Below are 18,126 nucleotides of genomic sequence, written 5' to 3' on the forward strand. Positions count from 1 at the left end.
GTCCCATGTTTGGACTGCATTTGTTGGTGAATTTTCAGGTTTTCTTGCAGCATTCACTCTTGCTCCTCTCTGGATCACTTTATCCTAGAGAGGACTGCCTGTCTAGTACACATATCAGTAGCTTCCCTTTAGTGCTTCAGTGCAAGGATTATCGCTATTCTAAAACCACTGCTCCTGTTCAGAGTGGGTTTTCTGGTCTTTAGCGTCTGCTCATTGGCAATAGGAATGGTGAATTCCCTAGCATTGGTTTTGTCTACTGAGTCAGTTTTGAATGTGTGTGCCAGGAGCCAATGCTAGTAAGCATTGCTATCATGGAAGATATTAATTAAGAAACCGAGTTTAATCATCTTGTTCTTAAATAAGCATACCAAACACATCTACTTCACTGTCAGAGCTGTGATGTGTTAGCTAGAGGCCATGTCCAACGTGTGATACAATCACTGGTGCAACTGAACGGAAAACATGGGGGATCTCTCTACTCCCTAGGAACTGCCAGGATTGTTTGCTGTATTGTCAGCACATCAAGGTTATTAACAATATATATATATATTTATTTTAAGTTAGATTAACAGAATTCTCAATAAGTTGACTTCATAATAATTCAGGAGTGATTTTCCAAGGTAAAAGGTGACTTAGGTACCTGATACGCTGCTGGGCAGGAGATGAGATATCTCATCTTTGCCAAAGCCAGGCTGTTATCTCTGTATTTCTAGTTGAGGCATTCCAATGATAAGTGGCTCACAGGGTGCTTGGTGGGTGGGGGTGGCTATGCTAGCTGTAAGGAAGCAGCCTTCAGGGCTCAAGCTTGATGGTTTCAACCTCTAGTAAATGCAGATCAAACTACTGTGCTATTCAGCTGCATATCTAACACACAGGGAAAATAAAGCTCTGCTTCAGGCACAATTCTCCCCTTTAACTATGCTCATCTCTCCACTGATCACCCCTGGAATGTTGACTGTTCTGTGATTTTTATTTCTCCCTTTAAATATAAAAATGTATTAGAAATAAACATTCATATGGTTAGAAACTGAATGTATCCCAGGAGCGATACCGGCAGTATAGTTTTACTTTTAGTCATCTTGAGTTACACAGAGAAAATGCCACAGATGATGACTCTGCAACATTACAACACGCACTTAATCCTAATAAGGAGGGAGAGGCTGTGGCTAACAGGTTGTTTTTCATCTCATTTTGTTTCTAAACAAGCTGATAACCAGTTCTGAATCATGAGTTTGGAAGAGAGCTCCGTGCTTTTGTCAGGCCCAGCATTGCTTACAGGAACATTTTCTTTTCTACCTGGGGAGTTAGTGATCCACAGATACCAGAATCCAAACCAAAGTCACGCTATCTCATTTTATATATCCCATACTCCGAACTCAAATCAGGATTGCCAGAAAGGTTATTTTAGTTTGTTTAAATCAAAATGGCTTTGGAAGGATCTTGCTTGATTTCTTGGTTTGTCCTCAGGGTATGTAAATTCTGTGTTGTTTCATTGAGAACTGGTTTGAAGCTTGGCATTTTGTGGCTTGACTGTTTGAATCCACAATTCATGGGCAACCTGTCAAGAACATTTGTTGATTCATTTGTTTTTAATTTCCAGACTATCATGCCAGCACACTAGATTTGTGCTTACTTTTTGTTCAAAAGATATAGTATTCTAGCATCCATCTAGTGGCTAAAATAGAAGTCTTCTACAGAACCTGCTGCACAGGGTGTTTTTTATTTTATTTTTTTAAGTAAAAATCTGATTTGACCTTCCTACAATTCAAAGGAATTCTCTTCCACACTTCTCACTCCTGATACAGCTCTTCCTCATGGCTAGACTGAGCCATGGTAGTGCTTTCTTCAACAAGAAATCTCACTAACTGAGGACCAACAGTGAATGGTTCTCAGAGTGTGGATCTGAGAGTCTTAGAAAAGAGCAGCTGAAGATGCATTTAAGCAGCTAGTCAACCTGCATCCCCTCGCCCATGCACACCTGGTATTCTTTGGTCAATGTATTCCTCTGTATCCTTAGGGCATGCCTGGTGAATGCCAGTTGGGTGGGTGAAGCAGGGGAGGTCTTCAGAAAAGTTGTCATTAAAGTTGTCATGCTTGTTAAATTCCTCCTCTGGAGGCTGGCTTTGCTTTTATGACCTGCCCTTTCTGTGCCTGTCCTGTGCATGGAAGGTGTGTTTAGAAACTGAAATCTCCATCTTGCTTAACCCCCTTGTGCCCTTTGCTTTCATGTGTTTCTTTTGCTTAGACTCCAGGACGGAGAAGAGAGAGAAGCCATAGGAGGCAGAGATGTGTGGGAAATGGATATGAAAGAGGGGTAACTCTTGAGCAGGGGTCTGCTGGTATGGCATGAACATAGGTGAGGTGGCTGGGCAGCAGCCCTGCAGTGAGAGGCAGGGGATGAGCATGGGGTCGCTTGTTCTGGCAGGTGTGCAGCACTTAGGCATGTGTGTGTCGGGGGGAGTTGGCAGCTCTGTAGGTGGAAGCAAGATACGGGCAGAGAAGGAAGAAGGTGTGCGATGAGGGAAGTGGGTCTGGGGCAAGGCTGGGAAGGGCAGGGGGTAGTTAGAAGGGGAAGTGGGCAGGAGACTGGGGCAGGCTTAGGCAGGTGGGTGTTCCCGAGGATGTGGGCGCGCGGTTGGTGTGCGGAGGGGAAGTGGGCACGGACTGTGGCGGGTGGCGAGGGGATGCCTTGAGCAGCGCCCCAGGAGCGGGAGGCGCTGCTTCGCCGGTGGCCCCGCCCGGACCGCGGGGCAGCCCCGAGGCCGCGGTTCCCGGCAGGGGGGCGGGCGGCGGGCGGGAGGCGGCTCCGATAAAGGGCCGGGAGCCAGGCGGCGCGGGCAGAGCGGAGCGGTCAACGGCAGCGGCAGCGATGGGGATGCTCAACCTGCCGGGCTTCCTCTCTTGCGGGAAGAAGAAGAAGGTGGGGATGGGGGAGGCACGGGGCAGGTGGGGGAATTCGAGCAGGTATGAAAGCAGAAGGGCAGGTGAGATACAGAAACATCTGGGCAGGTATGAGAGCACCTGGGCAGGTGGGCTATGAGGGTGCCTGGGCAGGTGTGGGAGGACGGGTATGGGTGAACCTAAGCAGGCAGGGTATGAAAGTATCCCATGTGGGTGTGGGGCACTTGGGCTGGAAGGGTATGTGTACCTGGGCAGCTATGGAAGTGCTGGACAGGTGAGGTATGGTTGCATCTTGACAGACATTAAAGCATCTTCAGGCAGGTACAAGAATATAAGGGGACTCAGACATGTAAGCAAAGGGGGATGAGCTGGGGTCAACACCTGGACAGGTAGGGGTGCACCTCAGCATGTACTGGGGCACAGTAGGGGGGGTGTCCCCTGGAGGTGGTGCCCCCACAGGGGCTGAGGTAGGAGTAGGGAGAGACTGTCCCTGAAGATTCTTTGGGCTCTCTGGGACAACACTCTCTAATGCTGTCTGGCCAGGGACCAGTTGGACTAGCAACCTGCCTGGCTCTGCCTTCCCTATGTAGCTGCCCTGCTCAGTGATGCCCAGGTGCTGTGGCAGACAGATAAGTGAGGATATGACAGCCCTGCTCACATGAGGGGTGAGTGATCCTGAGTCATCCTTCTTCTTCTCTTCCAAGGACTTCAGTTTGTCAAGTGAAAAAGATGCCCATGCCAGTGACAGCGATGAGAACTTGGAACGTGGCAACTGGTCGAGCAAAGCTGACTACCTGCTCTCCATGGTGGGCTACGCTGTGGGCCTGGGCAACGTCTGGCGTTTTCCCTATCTCACCTACCAGAATGGTGGAGGTAACTGTATTGAATGGCCATTTTGGGTGGGCACTCCTTGCTATCTCTGAGAGCGATGAAGGCAAGCCCTGAGGCTGGGTGTGTTTTGTCAAAGCTGGATGTGAGCATCTCCTTGGGAAATGGCATAATGCCCACTGATAGGAAAAGCAAGAGGAGGAAGAAGCATCTCCGTGTTCTTTGGGTACCACCTGAGGAGGGAAATACTTAGTTTTACTTGCAAACTTCCATCTGAGTATTCCAGAGCTCTGATGATTTACTTGTAAGAGGCTTGCACCTTTCCGTCAATGTGTCAATATCCTCTGTTAACCTAAATAGCCATTCTCCCTCCTCAGTGTTAACCTTCTGATATGTCTGTGGAGAGCAATTGAATTCTCTCTCAACCTTTGTTGTGTCCAGCACGCAAACTAAGCTGGAGTAATTAATCCGAGCTTGATAACTATCCCCATCAGATACTTGAGAAATATGAGGCAGAGAGAACCTTTACCTGCTAACATGATAAACTAGTGGCAAAGCCAAATGGAGGCTCTGGATTCCCCACCTATGATCCCAGGGCTTTGTCTACCTGCCAGGCAATCGCCCTTAATTAAAGAGAGTGTAGAAAAGTAACTGTAGAAGACTTACCTGTATATATTTATTTACTCTGCCTAACAGTCATTTTAAGTCAATTCTAGTTTCTGAATGCAGCACAGTGCTTTCAGCTGCATGTGAAACACAAGATGGGATTCTTGGTACAGAAACTTTGTTGGTTTGAGTTATTGGCCCAGTTGTTAGTTACAGTTGTTGAAGAAAATTGTGAAAACAAAACAAGCCATTACATTATTCCATAGACTGGGTGCCTTTGTATCTGCTGCAGCAGAAAGCTTAGCATTTGGAGCATATCTGTGCTATTTCTTGTATCCTTCTTTGCCCCAGCTAATTCAGAAGGGGCATTTACATCCTTAAGTTACAGCAGGTATTTGCAGTTCCTTGTAGTACTGGGCCCTTGATTGCTTTTATGTTTGATAGCAAAGAGGATGAACTTCAGTTCACTTACATGTGTGGATATCAGGTCATGTTTAGGAAAGCTGAACTCTCACTTTCCCTATCTTTTGCACATACACAAAAGCAGTGCCAATCCCTTTCACAGAACAGGGTTCTCATTGATATCAGGTTAATGTGCACTTTAACATGGACTCACACAAAAGCCATGCTGAGATCCTGTTTGACATAGGAGTTAGCCAACCGTATAAAATAATTTTCATGCTTTGACATCCAGTAGCTACTCTAACAGTGCAGCTGCAACTCACAGTTAAGTACATGAAGAGATGGTTCTGTTCCTCTTTAAGTTAAAAGCCAGAAGATGAAATAGAAAGCAGACAAAGCCAATGGAGCCTACAGCTGAGCAGTGCTCCTGTTTCTATGAGAACAGGGTCTTCAATAGCTCCTGTAAACTGCTTTTAATTCTATAAGAGAAATAATACTATGCAAATCATTTGTTCTTCTGGTAATGTGTCCCTTCATCATAGGTACTATTTAGTCTTACAGAAGAGTTCATAAATCTATATTCTTCAAAAAACAAAACAGACAAAATCGGTGGGTTATTTGAGGCAGGGAGTAGGGAAAAGTGGGAGTATAAAATGTACTACAACTGTGATGACTACTGAAATATTCATTGTTTTACGTGTGTGTGTTTTTTCTGTTCTTCCTTCAGGTGCTTTTCTAATCCCATATACACTGATGTTGGCATTAGCTGGCTTGCCTTTATTTTTCATGGAATGTTCCCTGGGGCAGTTTGCCAGTCTAGGGCCAATTTCTGTCTGGAGAATATTACCATTGTTTCAAGGTTGGTATTGTTAAAATTTCTTATAGTTATTTCTCATTTTATTAATAAACAATTCCATGGACTAATCATTAATCCACATCTATTAACTATAAGAAGTCTTTTTTTTTTTTTTTTTGTGTGTGTGTGTGTGTGGAGAATATTCCTACCATTACAAGGTTAGTGTTACATTCTCAGATATATATCTTTCTTACTAGTGAATTAATAAATAAATGTGGGTTAATGATTTTCCATGAAGTTGTTAATTATGAGAGGATTTATATGTGATTGCCTTGGTGTCATGCAGCCTGTCAGGCTATCTGCAGCTGTCCAGAGAGAGGAAAGTTACAGAGCTTGCTGTGTGAGGGAAAACCCCAGTAAAATACTTAGCCCTGTATGTAAGAGATTGCAAATCATTTTTCGGAACTTAACTTTACTGCTGTTCCTTTACGTATATATCCTAAATACCTCACAAGGCAATTTCAAGCTGATTTGCTAATTCTGTGTTTGGCTACTGGAACTGGTACAGGAAAACAAGGTTGATTGTTTTATGCACCACTGTTTGTGCATTCATCCACGTCACTGCATTGGGATTCATCTGTTGTTATGATAAAATGGGTTAGACCTCAGATTTATAAGGTGAGGTGCCTCTTGTGATAAGAGAAATGATATTCTGTAGTAGTAGTTTGCATATCTCTGTGAGAGTTCGAATTTGATATGAAGGCATGCGTTTGGAAGCAACTGACTGCATGCTTTACTCAATTATATTCATCCTGGACTTGAAATGATGGGTGTAAAGGACTATGTAATTGGTCTTGTTTGTCCTCTTTATCTGTCAGGGAAATTAATGTAGGAACAAGGAAGTTTTTTTCTGATAAAATAAGAAATTTACCTGCCACCTTCTCTACAGAAACAAAAGGTATTACAATCTAGCTGGTTGGCTAAATACTTATTCCTTTTGCCAGTCTCCATTCTGCAGCACAAACAATCATTTTTGAGAAGAATAGTGACTTATCTTCAAAGAAAAGGTCTATAGACATAGCTAATGCTTTACGTATCTGTGAAGATATAAATTTAAATATACACTCTAAAACAATTAAGACCTGTTTAGCAGATTTTCCCAAACTTTCAGGACAATGTTAATTTTAACAAAGGAGGATAACAGTATTATTGGCAGAGATAGCTGTGTTGTTTCTCATTCACTGGCAAAATTAATAATTACACAAGGATCTATAAAATATCTTGATCAGTCCTAGTTTTTGTATCGTTTATTTTACTAAGCACTAAGCAATCAAAGCTTCCCACTGAACTAGGAGAGAACAAAAATATTGAATTTCTCCTTTAGACTTGGACTTAACAACTGTTCCAGTTATTCTGTTTGTCTTATTCAAACTCTGTTTGAAAACCACCTCTGAGTTGGTCATACCTCTCATTTTATGGTTTTACCTCTTCATGGGTTGCAATTATTAAAAGTAATTTTTTCCCAAGTAACTTTTTAAAATCCAGCTGAAGGCTGTTCAATTTTTCAACCCAAGTTTAGAGTAATTAAGACAAATGTTTTTTCTCTTTCTTAGGAGTGGGCGTCACGATGGTCATCATCTCAACGTTTGTGGCGATCTACTACAACGTTATCATTGCTTATGCACTCTACTACTTATTTGCCTCATTTCAAAAAGTGCTACCATGGTCAGATTGCTTTTCATGGGCAGATGAGTTCTGCAGCAAAACACGCCTAAGTACTCAACTTAACAAATATATCTTAATATTACTCTTTTGCAAAATTGTACTTCATGCTGTTTTCTGGGAGAAATTACAGGAGCAAGATGGCTTGAAACAGTTGTTCCTGGATTTTGTCTCTAAACACACAAGCCTGAAGCTTGTCTGCTTCCCTTTTACCAGCTTTGGGTACTTAGGAAATCTACAGAGAGCTGGGGTGGACTTTCTAGTTGCCTTTTTTTTTCCTCTTTTAAGCACTAATGTTTCTGGGGATTGTACATACTAGAAGAAATACTGCTTTCCCATTTCATTGGGCTTCATGGCAAAGTAAATACCTCCCTTATGTGAAACAAAAGTATTCTTACTTTTCTTATTCTTACTCTTTCTTATACTTTTTTATTCTTTTTTTTGGGGGGTACTTTCATGCCTCTCCTGTGGCTATGGTAATCCAAAATACTAACAAGGCATTGGTTTTGCAATTTATTCTATGTTTAGAGCATATCTCCATGCTATTGTTTTTGATATTTGGCAGTCCATGTAGTGCCAAACATTTACCTTACCAATTTCCGTGTCAGACCAGTTTAAGGCAAAAGGTGAAGCTGGTGAGATAATTATTAATCATTAGCCCAGTTGGAAATGTATTGCCATGTAACCTCTGAGACTATTAAAATAACAAGGACAGGATCTTGATGGATTATATTGTTTAAAATGCTAATCTAATTGTAACTCTCTTAACTGCATATTTACTAACATCTCATAAGATTCATAGGTTTCATAAAATGAAGTTAAGATGTTTTATTTAACAACAACAAAAAAAAAGATTCCTGCTTATGAGTAGAACAAACATGTTTTAATCTGAAATTTCAAAGTGCTGGAGCAATACAAAACACAACTGAAGGTGTTGTTCTCAAGTATTCTTCAATCAGACTTTCACAATAAGTGCTGATACAGTGCTGCTCTTCAATACTGAGAGCAGATCATGTTTGTTCTATGTTCTAGCACCCCCTCCCCCCCAAAAACAGACTGACAAACAACAAAACAAAAATAATTATAACAAAAAGCAATGACAGTAGTGAAAATGTTTAAAGTTCTTTAGAAGTCATCTACTATAATAACGTCAAGCTGCTAGAGGTTAAACAGCATGTAAGCTTGGTTTGGGACAAAGGTTTCTGTAGTATAACTAAGGCTCAGATCTTAACTATCCTCAGTTCTGCCTTTTGCAAGTACTCTACAAAAAGTGAAAGGGGTAGCTGAGCACACCAGGTTTCTGGTGTTTAGATTTACATTCAGAGTAATGAAGTCACAGCTGCAAGTAGTAGTTCAAATTTATTTCTAAATGTTGTTACTTTAGTAGAAAAACTGAAGCTATAACTTGAGAAAGCATACTTAGTATAGTAGGCTGGCATTTATTTTTTTTTTTATCACTGCCTGTTAATAGTCCCTTTTTCACTTTTCCTTTTAGTAAGTGACTGCAATGCAACCTTAAATGGAGAAATCATTCATGCAAACTACTCATTCATCACAAGCAACAATCTCACGTGTATCAATGACACCATAAACTATAAACCAGTGCAATTTCCCAGTGAGCAGTACTGGAAGTAAGTAAGACATAAACTAGTCAAGGAGTGTGGGCATGTAAATCTGTGCAGACAGAACTTAAATTTTCATTGGTGAGGCTGGGCACTTAAAATTACATATATGGAAGCAAAAGAGTCAACCTGTAGCAAACAGAAAAATAATCCAGCTAAAGAATTCCACTTCTCTTGAGTCCTGATATATATATATATATATATATATATATATATATATATATATATGTGTGTGTGTGTGTGTGTGTGTATATATATATATCGTTCTTAAGGAATTATTATGTAAAATATATTCACCTTCTGAACAACCTGGGCCTAATGTGAAATCTCCATTTCTTTAGCCACATGATTTTTATTTGTCTGGGAACTGATTCTTCTCAGAGGCTCTTCTTCTGCCAATAGAATTTTACAGTTAACTTGAAAGGCTGTGGTAGTCATGATGGAAGACATATGGAGAACTGAGGGCTGGCGGAAATTAAAAGTGAAAAACATGCAGTTGAATATTTTATTTTTCAACTCCATGCAGTTACAGCTGCACACTCATGAAAATGTCTGCAGGGTCTTGTAATATATGCAGAAAGCAGCACATTTTCCTTTAGGAAGGGGCCAAAGGGGAGTGTGTTCTGCTGTCACTCTGTTCTCATTGCAGTATTTTGTGCTTTCAGTAAAGTGGCTCTTCAGCGCTCAAGTGGGCTGGACGAGACTGGTAACATCGTGTGGTACCTGGCCCTCTGCCTCCTCCTGTCTTGGATGATTGTTGCAGCTGCATTGTTTAAAGGAATAAAATCTTCTGGAAAGGTAATTTAGGGAAAGCAGACAGCAGACTTCTTGCCTGATCCTGCCCAGCAGCACTTCTAGTATCAGTTGGACACGAGGGAGGCTAGCACAAGGCAGGATGCAATCCTAACCCACTACCCTCTGTTGGTCTCTGAATTAGGAGTTGTTGCTGCTCCTTGGCTTCATAACTGTTACATAAAATATGAGTAAGGTGCTGATTGCACAGCAGTTACTTAAAGCAGTGCTCTCCTGGCTCCACCAGGGCCATGTATTCAGAGTTTGTGCTGTCACGCAAACGATCCAGGCTGAGTTCTGGCAGTTGCTTGGCCTGTTGTGATGGATATGTGCATGTGACTGCACACACCCGCCTGCCCTGGTAACACCCAATAATTTGCACCTACAGACTAGCTAAGATGTTTGGACAATACAGGTCAAGTCCTGCAAACAGATATGCAGGTACAGTTTCCTACTTGGTTGTGAAATCTTGTTTATATTCAAGATTTCAAGCAGACTTTAGGGGTCAGGTCCCCACAAATGTTGGTTTTCAAACTCTAGTTCTGCTGAGCTCCCCTGGCTGCCTGGGTTTTCCTGGGAGTAGGTGAGTGAGTTCTCCAGATTTCAGGAAGGCTGAATTTCATTTTTTTACCTGCCTGCTGTGATTCCTCACTACCTGTTTGATGTTGTTCATTCTAATATCTCCCTCTGTTCTCCTTTTCTATTCCAAGCTTTCTACCCTCGCTCTTGGTACTGGATTACCTCTGGAATACCTGTGTTTACCCAGTCTTGTTTTTTTTTTTCTGGCACAATGCTCTTCTTACACTCACATTCCTTGGGTTCTCAGCAAATGGCTCTTCTAACTGTCAGTTCTGTTGTTGTATTAAGGTAAGGCTCTTTGAGAAATAAGTTAAGAATCAGAACGATCTAGTTGGGAAGGAATTGGGAAAAGATAAAGTGTGGAGAGAATTTGCCATTGTGGGCAAATATATGTGAAGGAGGACTTCAAAAATGACGACCCATCGTATGATGGTGTAGTGCTATGGCTTTATGTAATCAGAAATATTGTGTCAATTATCTGGCTGTGTAATGCTGAAACCAAGATTAGAGAAACAATAGTATTGTTGAACATAACCTGCATCTTAATAGCACTGCTGGGCCCTGCTGCTGGCCTGGATCCCATCACGCTAGAAGTTGAATAGACAAACAACAAAAAAGATCGGTGTCTGGGAGAGCTTAAAATCTTTGTTTCCAGTAAAAAGAAAAGCTTCCAGCATGGTTTTCTTTTTCAGTCTCAACAGGAGATAATTCCATCCTGATAACCTAATTTAGACTGTTTCCAAGCTCTCATTTGCTAGAAACACTGCCTAGCAAGAGGCAGCTGGGGTAGTTGAGTTCAGGCCTTGCTACTGCAGTAAATCATGTCAGAAAACCTTTCTGAAACTGATCAAGTGGTATCTGAGAAGTGGATATGTGGCTTGGGCTTTCTGCTGGAATGAAGTTCCAGAACTGGCTAAGCCAGATGATTAGTGTTTGACATGTGTGTTCACCTTCGGCCTCACTTCCCTAATGATCTGTTCTTTGTTTGTACCAGTAGCTCTTAGCCTAAACGCTCATTATTCCTCATGCACAGAGGGCTGTGTATCCCCTCACTGCTAATGTGCCTCCCCACCCTTCTTTCTGTAGGTTGTCTACTTTACTGCACTCTTCCCCTATGTCATCCTGCTCATCTTACTGGTACGAGGTGCCACCCTGGAGGGTGCTCTGGATGGCATTGAATACTACATTGGGAAACAGTCCAACATCACCAAGCTGATGGAGGCAGAGGTGAGACATAGTGTGAGGTCTGGAGGCATGACAAACTTCTGTGGTTATATGGGCTTGTCATTTATGGAGCAATTTGTTTATTTATTTTATTTTTTTAATCCAGCCAAATGATTCTTCACTTCCTGCCCTGGTTCCTTATCCACAGCAGGGTTCTGATTTTTCCAGCTCTATAAGAGGTTCAAATTCCCGTTCCAGCTATACTTGATCTAAAAAGTAGCTACTCTTTGCTCCCTCCCTACCACACCAGAGAGTAGCAATTTCTACCATATTGCCTCCAAGTAGTTCTCTGGAGGCATGGGTTTCATCCTAGCAAAGCCTGCTGAGAAAGTTCTTTCCGTGGGAGTGAGCACTGCTTACCTGTTAGCCCATGTTGCTAAAGATTTCAAGGGCCTTTATCAGAAAAATGAAGGACCACCTGAGCTGGAAGTTCGTGCTGTGCCTTGCACAGCAAATTAGCTCAAAAAATTAGATGGACAGGGAAAGGCACTTCATGCAAAGGGAGCCTGGATTTTTTTCTGTTCTAGTTTAGGACAGCATTAGATCTGTTTGAAGAAAAACAAATATTCAGTGCACTTAATTTGTGGCATTTTTTGAAAGCATTTGGCACTAGCTGCAGGGCTGCAGCAGAGGCTTGGTTTCTCACAGAAGTGGTTTGTCTGGGTCGTGGTGTGAGGAACACAAGTGGGTGAGAACATGGAAACTCTCATTTCTGATACCCTGTCCTGGTTTTCCTTATTCATTGGCACTGTGACAAGGCTCCTATCTCAACAACCTACATATGTGAATGAATTGAATCTCTTCTTCACGGTTAATCCAATCAGGCTTATATATTTGGCAACATATTTGGGATGTGACCTTCCTGAGATCACAGACGATATTATTTTTGCTGGAGACTGCAGGGTCACCAGCAGGTTATATCCCACCTACTCTGAAATTCATATGAAATAAAATTAGATACTTTGACTAAGTGTAGAAAAATGCTGGAGCTTCCATGGAGGGAAGACTTGAATATTTGTGATATGTTTTATAAGTAGTACAGTAACTCTCATGTTCTTGTTTCTGGTAGGTTTGGAAAGATGCAGCCACTCAGATATTCTACTCCCTGTCTGTGGCATGGGGTGGGCTTGTTGCTTTGTCTTCGTACAATAAGTTCCACAACAACTGCTACTCAGATGCTATTTTTGTTTGTGTAACAAACTGCCTCACCAGTGTGTTTGCTGGGTTTGCAATTTTCTCCGTCTTGGGACATATGGCATTTGTGTTGGAGAGACCTGTCTCAGAGGTTGTAGATTCAGGTAAGTTGATCATTACACTGTCAGTACAGGGACCTACTTCGACCAAGGCATAACAATAACATCCTTCATTCCACTTCTTTGCAGGTTTTGATCTGGCATTTGTAGCCTACCCAGAGGCTCTCTCCAAGTTACCAGTTTCTCCTCTTTGGTCCTTTTTATTTTTCTTCATGCTTTTGCTCTTGGGCCTTGACTCTCAATTTGCCACCATAGGTGAGTGAAGCTCTAAATAACCCATTGCTTTTCAAATGAAAAGTCATTTTGTAATTGTGCTGCTTCTGTTCAAAACCCACACTTATCCTTCCCTTGCAGAAACACTTACAACCACCATACAAGATATATACCCCCAAATGATGAAAAAGTTGAGAATCCCTATAACCCTGGGTGTGTGCATATTGCTCTTCTTTCTTGGTCTTATCTGTGTTACTCAGGTGAGGCATTAAACTTTCTTTGGCAATGGCTTTAGTTATGCTGCAAGTGATAAGTCAAATCATCCCTTCACAGTGTGACAAGGGCTTCCTTGAATGCCCCTATTTTTATGGATCTGAGAGAATCATGAATTTTGATAATGTGCTGGACATGCAAAGCGGAAATTCTCATGGGGAACCTTTGAAGAACCTAAGGCTTTCTGTGGTTACTAAACTGAGATATGCTTTTAAATAGAAGGCCTATAGATAGCCTGTGAGGCATCAACCTGACTTTTCGCTCTTCAGTTTAGGAGATTATCTGTGTAATCTCAAGCATATATATACAGTATATCTGCAGCACTGTGGGATGTGGATGGGATCTTTGTGTTTATAACCGACTAACAGACAGGACAGCATTTGAGTAATAGCCTGCTCAAGTCATAAAAAACAACTAGCTCACGATTACTTCTGAAAAATATGGAATTTTCTGTACACTCTACTTTTTCTTGAGGCAGTTGCTCTTAAGGATGGAAAGGTTCATTGCAATGTTTACATTAGAAATACAGATTCATGCATGCAATTAGTCTGAGAATGTAATGAAGATGGTTGTGGTGAATAAGCAGTTGTGTAGTCAAGCAAAAAACAGGTTATAAAATGAGACAGAAATTTGCAAAGGACTTAATATGAAGGAGTGTGAAGTGTTATAAAGCTTGTTCCCTGCTTTGTGATCCTACTACTGTATTCAGGTGTTTAAAGCTGTGTTTAACCAATCTGGGACACTTGTGTGTGTAGGAAAATATAAACCTATCAGAGTTATTAACTGGCATAGCTATTCCTGTTGCTCAATATTCAAGCTGGTGAAGCAATATTTGCTAACATTTAATCCTATATTCTTTCTTGTATTCCTGTGAAGCTGATGCTTTGATACTGTCAAGTTCCAAATTTGAATCTTGTTATCAGCTGTTTATATATTCTTTACATGTATGCATATCTTGTTAATATGCAGATCTATGGTATTTCATCAGATGTGCTTTTCAATTTTACATAGAGAAATTTAAATAAAATAATGTTCACGGATGTGTACTTAACCCAAAGAATCAGGAATTTAAAAAACTTGGACTGGTAACTAGTTAAAAAGATTTGAATGGCACAACTTATTTTATTTGCATAAAGAAATTATGGGTACCAGGTAAATTTTTGTCTCTTTCTTGTTTGTTCTACAGGCAGGAATTTACTGGGTTAACTTAATAGATCATTTCTGTGCTGGATGGGGAATACTTATTGCTGCTGTCCTGGAGATAATAGGCATCATCTACATTTATGGTAAATATTTTTGCATTGAAAAGACATGATTGGATTATACAATCACAGGCACAATCTATATTAAATGTTTATTCTGCAATAAAAGATTTATAACTTCTTAACGGTTAAAGTCTTTCATCTTGTTATCACAGAACTGGAGACCTTTCTTCTATTATTTTTAAGTAAACACACTTGCAAGATACATACCAGCTTTACAATACACCGTTTAATTGTTTTTCAACAGGAGGAAACAGATTTATCGAAGACATTGAGATGATGATTGGAAAGAAGAGTTGTTTCTTTTGGATGTGGTGGAGAATGTGCTGGTTTTTCCTTACTCCTGTGCTGTTAGTGGTGAGTGCAGATGACTGAATTACGTTAGTGTGACAGAATTTATTAATTTGATATAGAATGAGTTTCCATGCAGATATGAGATGAATGTCTGGGCACCATATGTAGAGATAAGGTATGATGGAGTCAGTATACCAATCTATATGCTACCTGTGATTTCCTATACATATCACTCCTCTCTGTGTCCTTTCCAGGAGAAACTAGACCTTAGATCAGTAGCTAGTGAGATGAATCCACATTTCAAGGAGTAATACCGAGCAACAAGATTGTCTGTCCTAGCAGCTGACTTCATATTCTCTCAGTCTGCAATGATGAATTGAAAACCTAGACTCTCCAGTTTGAGAGAAATTTCGTGTTCTGGACAGATCCCTGGCATGGATTTACTCTTTGGACGTCCAGCTGTTCCCCTGTCTAAGATTTTTGTCTGTGCTGTCGCATGCCATCTCAGTTTTTCATTACTGCTGCATTTCTAATTGTAGTTGTAGATGGTTGGATTATGTTTGTCTTACAGAATTTATTAATATCACAAATCCAAGAGATTTGCAGACACATATATTCTCCAGCAAAACATTGCAACAGAACTCAGAAATCTCATTCTGTTTAAATGTAGATGTAATTGAAGTGTTGGGCTGCATGAACAAATCACATGTCCAAAAAGTAAAAGAGAACTGTGCAGTAGTTGTAGATAGTCCTTTTTTTAACTAGCTTGGAAATACAGTGCAAGTTAATTATGTGAAACTCTTCTTCTCTCTCTCTCTCATTTTAATAGGCAATTTTGGTTTGGTCTTTGGTCACGTTTTCAACTCCCACTTATGGCTCAGTTTTATATCCAGCCTGGGGAACTGCTGTTGGCTGGTGTATGATTATCTTCTGTGTCATCTGGATTCCCATCGTTGCTGTTGTAAAAATATGTAAAGCTGAAGGAAACATTTGTCAGGTAAGGGCACAAAAAATCCGTCAGAGTATCAAATCTCACTTTCCTTGGAATTTTAAGGAATGTCTGTGCCCTCTTTTCAGGAGCATGTTCCTCAAGGTGTCATCAACTGCATTTTTAGATTAAAGCTCATCTTTGGTAGTTTAATTGGAGGCAAATGTATGCTACTGTGATCTGATGTGAAGATAAAATTTAATTCTCTGGGAGTGTGCCCACGCATTCAACAGTGTTTTTCATGGCTTCTGGTGTTATTCCATCTACCTTTAAACCTTAAATATATATATATATATATATATATATATATTTTTTTTTTTTTCCTGGAGTTTTAGTTCCTATTCCTCACTGAAATGATACCAAGCTTTTCCAGGGAGTCCCATTTTCACATCTTTCCTTGCTTATATGATATCTGTGGCTGAACCCACTGAACACAAAGACATTTGGAATGCTTTTTTTTTTTTTATTAAAAAAAAAAAGATAATTTGTCTGCTATTTGTTGAGTTGCAGGGCATATTTAGAATTACAGCTTTATTGAATTTTAAGAATAGTACAGACTAAGGTAGGACATTAAGTGTCTTGTTTTTTGTTTTCCAGCGTATTGTGAGCTGCTGCAGGCCTACTGCAAACTGGGGTCCCTATCTGGAATGTCACCGAGGTGAAAGATACAGTCATGTTGTAAATCCCCAAAAGGAAAAGGAACATGAGATTCCTACTGTGTCTGCTTTCACATACTTTCGTGAATGAGATGGCCATTTGGATGACAAATTTTTAACATAGATGTGTTTTTTCTTTAACAATTAGAAAGTGACAATGCAAAATAACAACAACAAAATTAACCCTCTGCCCTTCAAAGTTCAACCCTCAGATGAAAGCAAGCCATACTATTTATTTTTAGAGAAGTATGTTTGAGGAGGAACACACCTCCCCAGACAGCTTGGTTGAGAGGGCAGAAAAATGCTCTGCAGCCTCCCCAGGCTGATGGACTGGACATGCTTAACTGCATCCAACCAGTATCCAGCTGGACTGTGCATACTGGTGTGGAGGAGAAGAAAAAAACATTCTGGTGCTCCCCAGCCATGTGAAATTTAAGATGAGGTGCTGTGCTTGCATGCACCTGTGTGCTACAGACAGTGTGTAGTTGCTACCTTCTGCTGTGTTTTGCCCTCCACAGTGCTCCACAGTTGGAGGTGAGCTGCAGGGGTGTGCTGCTGCTTGGCTCTGTAGCTTAGGGAAAATGAGTAATTTTTCTCTAAGCCTTGCTCAATGCTGTGAGGCTGCTCAGAATTTGATATTTTCTACAGCATGTGTTCATTTCATCTATGCATCTTAATGCTGAGTGGCAAAAAACTTTCATCACTGGAAGTAAGGCTATGACATGGTGAAAAGCAGGCTTCTTCGTCATTATTTCCCCTGAGATCTACAAATAGTCATTTTTTTTGTGTGTTGTCATGCTTCATTCCCAGCATTCATCTGTCTATAACTCAAAAATTCTTTGTTTCCAATAATCCGTAATTAGGCTCTGCAGACTGAAATAGTAACTTTTGATTTCTGCTGTGTCTGCTCTCTCTACACTCATAAAGGCTTTTTTTATTGTTCTCTGCATGTTTCATTCAGGCTGTGATTTTTCCTTGCAAAGGAGACCAGAGAGCATTTAAAATGTTCGGACAGTGTTATTAGTCTTCCAGTAGAGCCAAGAGAAGCAGAACTTTACCCTAAGTGAAGGTCAGAATTGCCTTGTAATACCAGTAGTCCAAAATTTGCTGAAATCACGAGATTACTGAAAAGTTAGGTTCTCTTAACGTAACCCCCCAGTTCCTAGGTAGAAGTGTAAGTCTGTGCTCCCAAATAGAAGTGAACTCCCAATAAAGGGAAGAAAAGATCTATGGAATGAATGCATACATTTTGTGTGCTGAGGAATGTCTCTCTCACTGTGATAATGTTCCTTGGGAACAATGCAACAGGGTTTCTAGCTGTCCCTTCCTCTCAGGGCTTTGTCACTGTTTCTGGACATTGAAGGAGTGTGGATAATGGCTTGATGCCCAAGCTGCATACCTTGCTGTATGTTTTATATTGATATTTTTGTGACAAATCAACACTGTATTGCAAATAAAATGCAATTTTCTGTTTTTAATGTGTTTTGTTAGTTTGTTTGGAGTTTTTTTTTTGACCCGGAAAATGAGATTTCAGCCTTTTACATGGAGCTGTGGAGAGCACTTTGTCGGGTGGGAAGTACCACCAACTGTTCCATGATCCTAAGCTTTTGGGAGATCCAGATTGAAAGGTTCAACCTCAAGAATCATTTTCTTAGGGAAGTTAGAATGGAATGTTCTGGAGCTGACTCAGAAAAGGTAGTAATTGTGTGAGGGTT

General features: G+C 40.8%; 1 protein-coding gene across 1 annotated transcript; it reads left to right on the forward strand.

Moving 5' to 3' along the window:
- Window positions 1–2,869: 2,869 nt before the first annotated feature.
- On the forward strand, window positions 2,870–16,502 carry SLC6A14 (solute carrier family 6 member 14; the record flags this gene model as incomplete). The annotated part of the gene is made up of 14 exons (XM_084294035.1): window positions 2,870–2,920; window positions 3,606–3,774; window positions 5,465–5,596; window positions 7,147–7,308; window positions 8,751–8,886; window positions 9,543–9,675; window positions 11,335–11,475; window positions 12,542–12,770; window positions 12,855–12,980; window positions 13,080–13,198; window positions 14,398–14,497; window positions 14,721–14,830; window positions 15,597–15,764; window positions 16,353–16,502. 14 exons carry the CDS (start codon window positions 2,870–2,872, stop codon window positions 16,500–16,502), a joined length of 1,926 nt encoding a protein of 641 aa, XP_084150161.1.
- Window positions 16,503–18,126: the final 1,624 nt, after the last annotated feature.

This window comes from Netta rufina, assembly GCF_964035555.1.
Source record: "Netta rufina genome assembly, chromosome: 12".
NCBI classification, from domain to species: domain Eukaryota; kingdom Metazoa; phylum Chordata; class Aves; order Anseriformes; family Anatidae; genus Netta; species Netta rufina.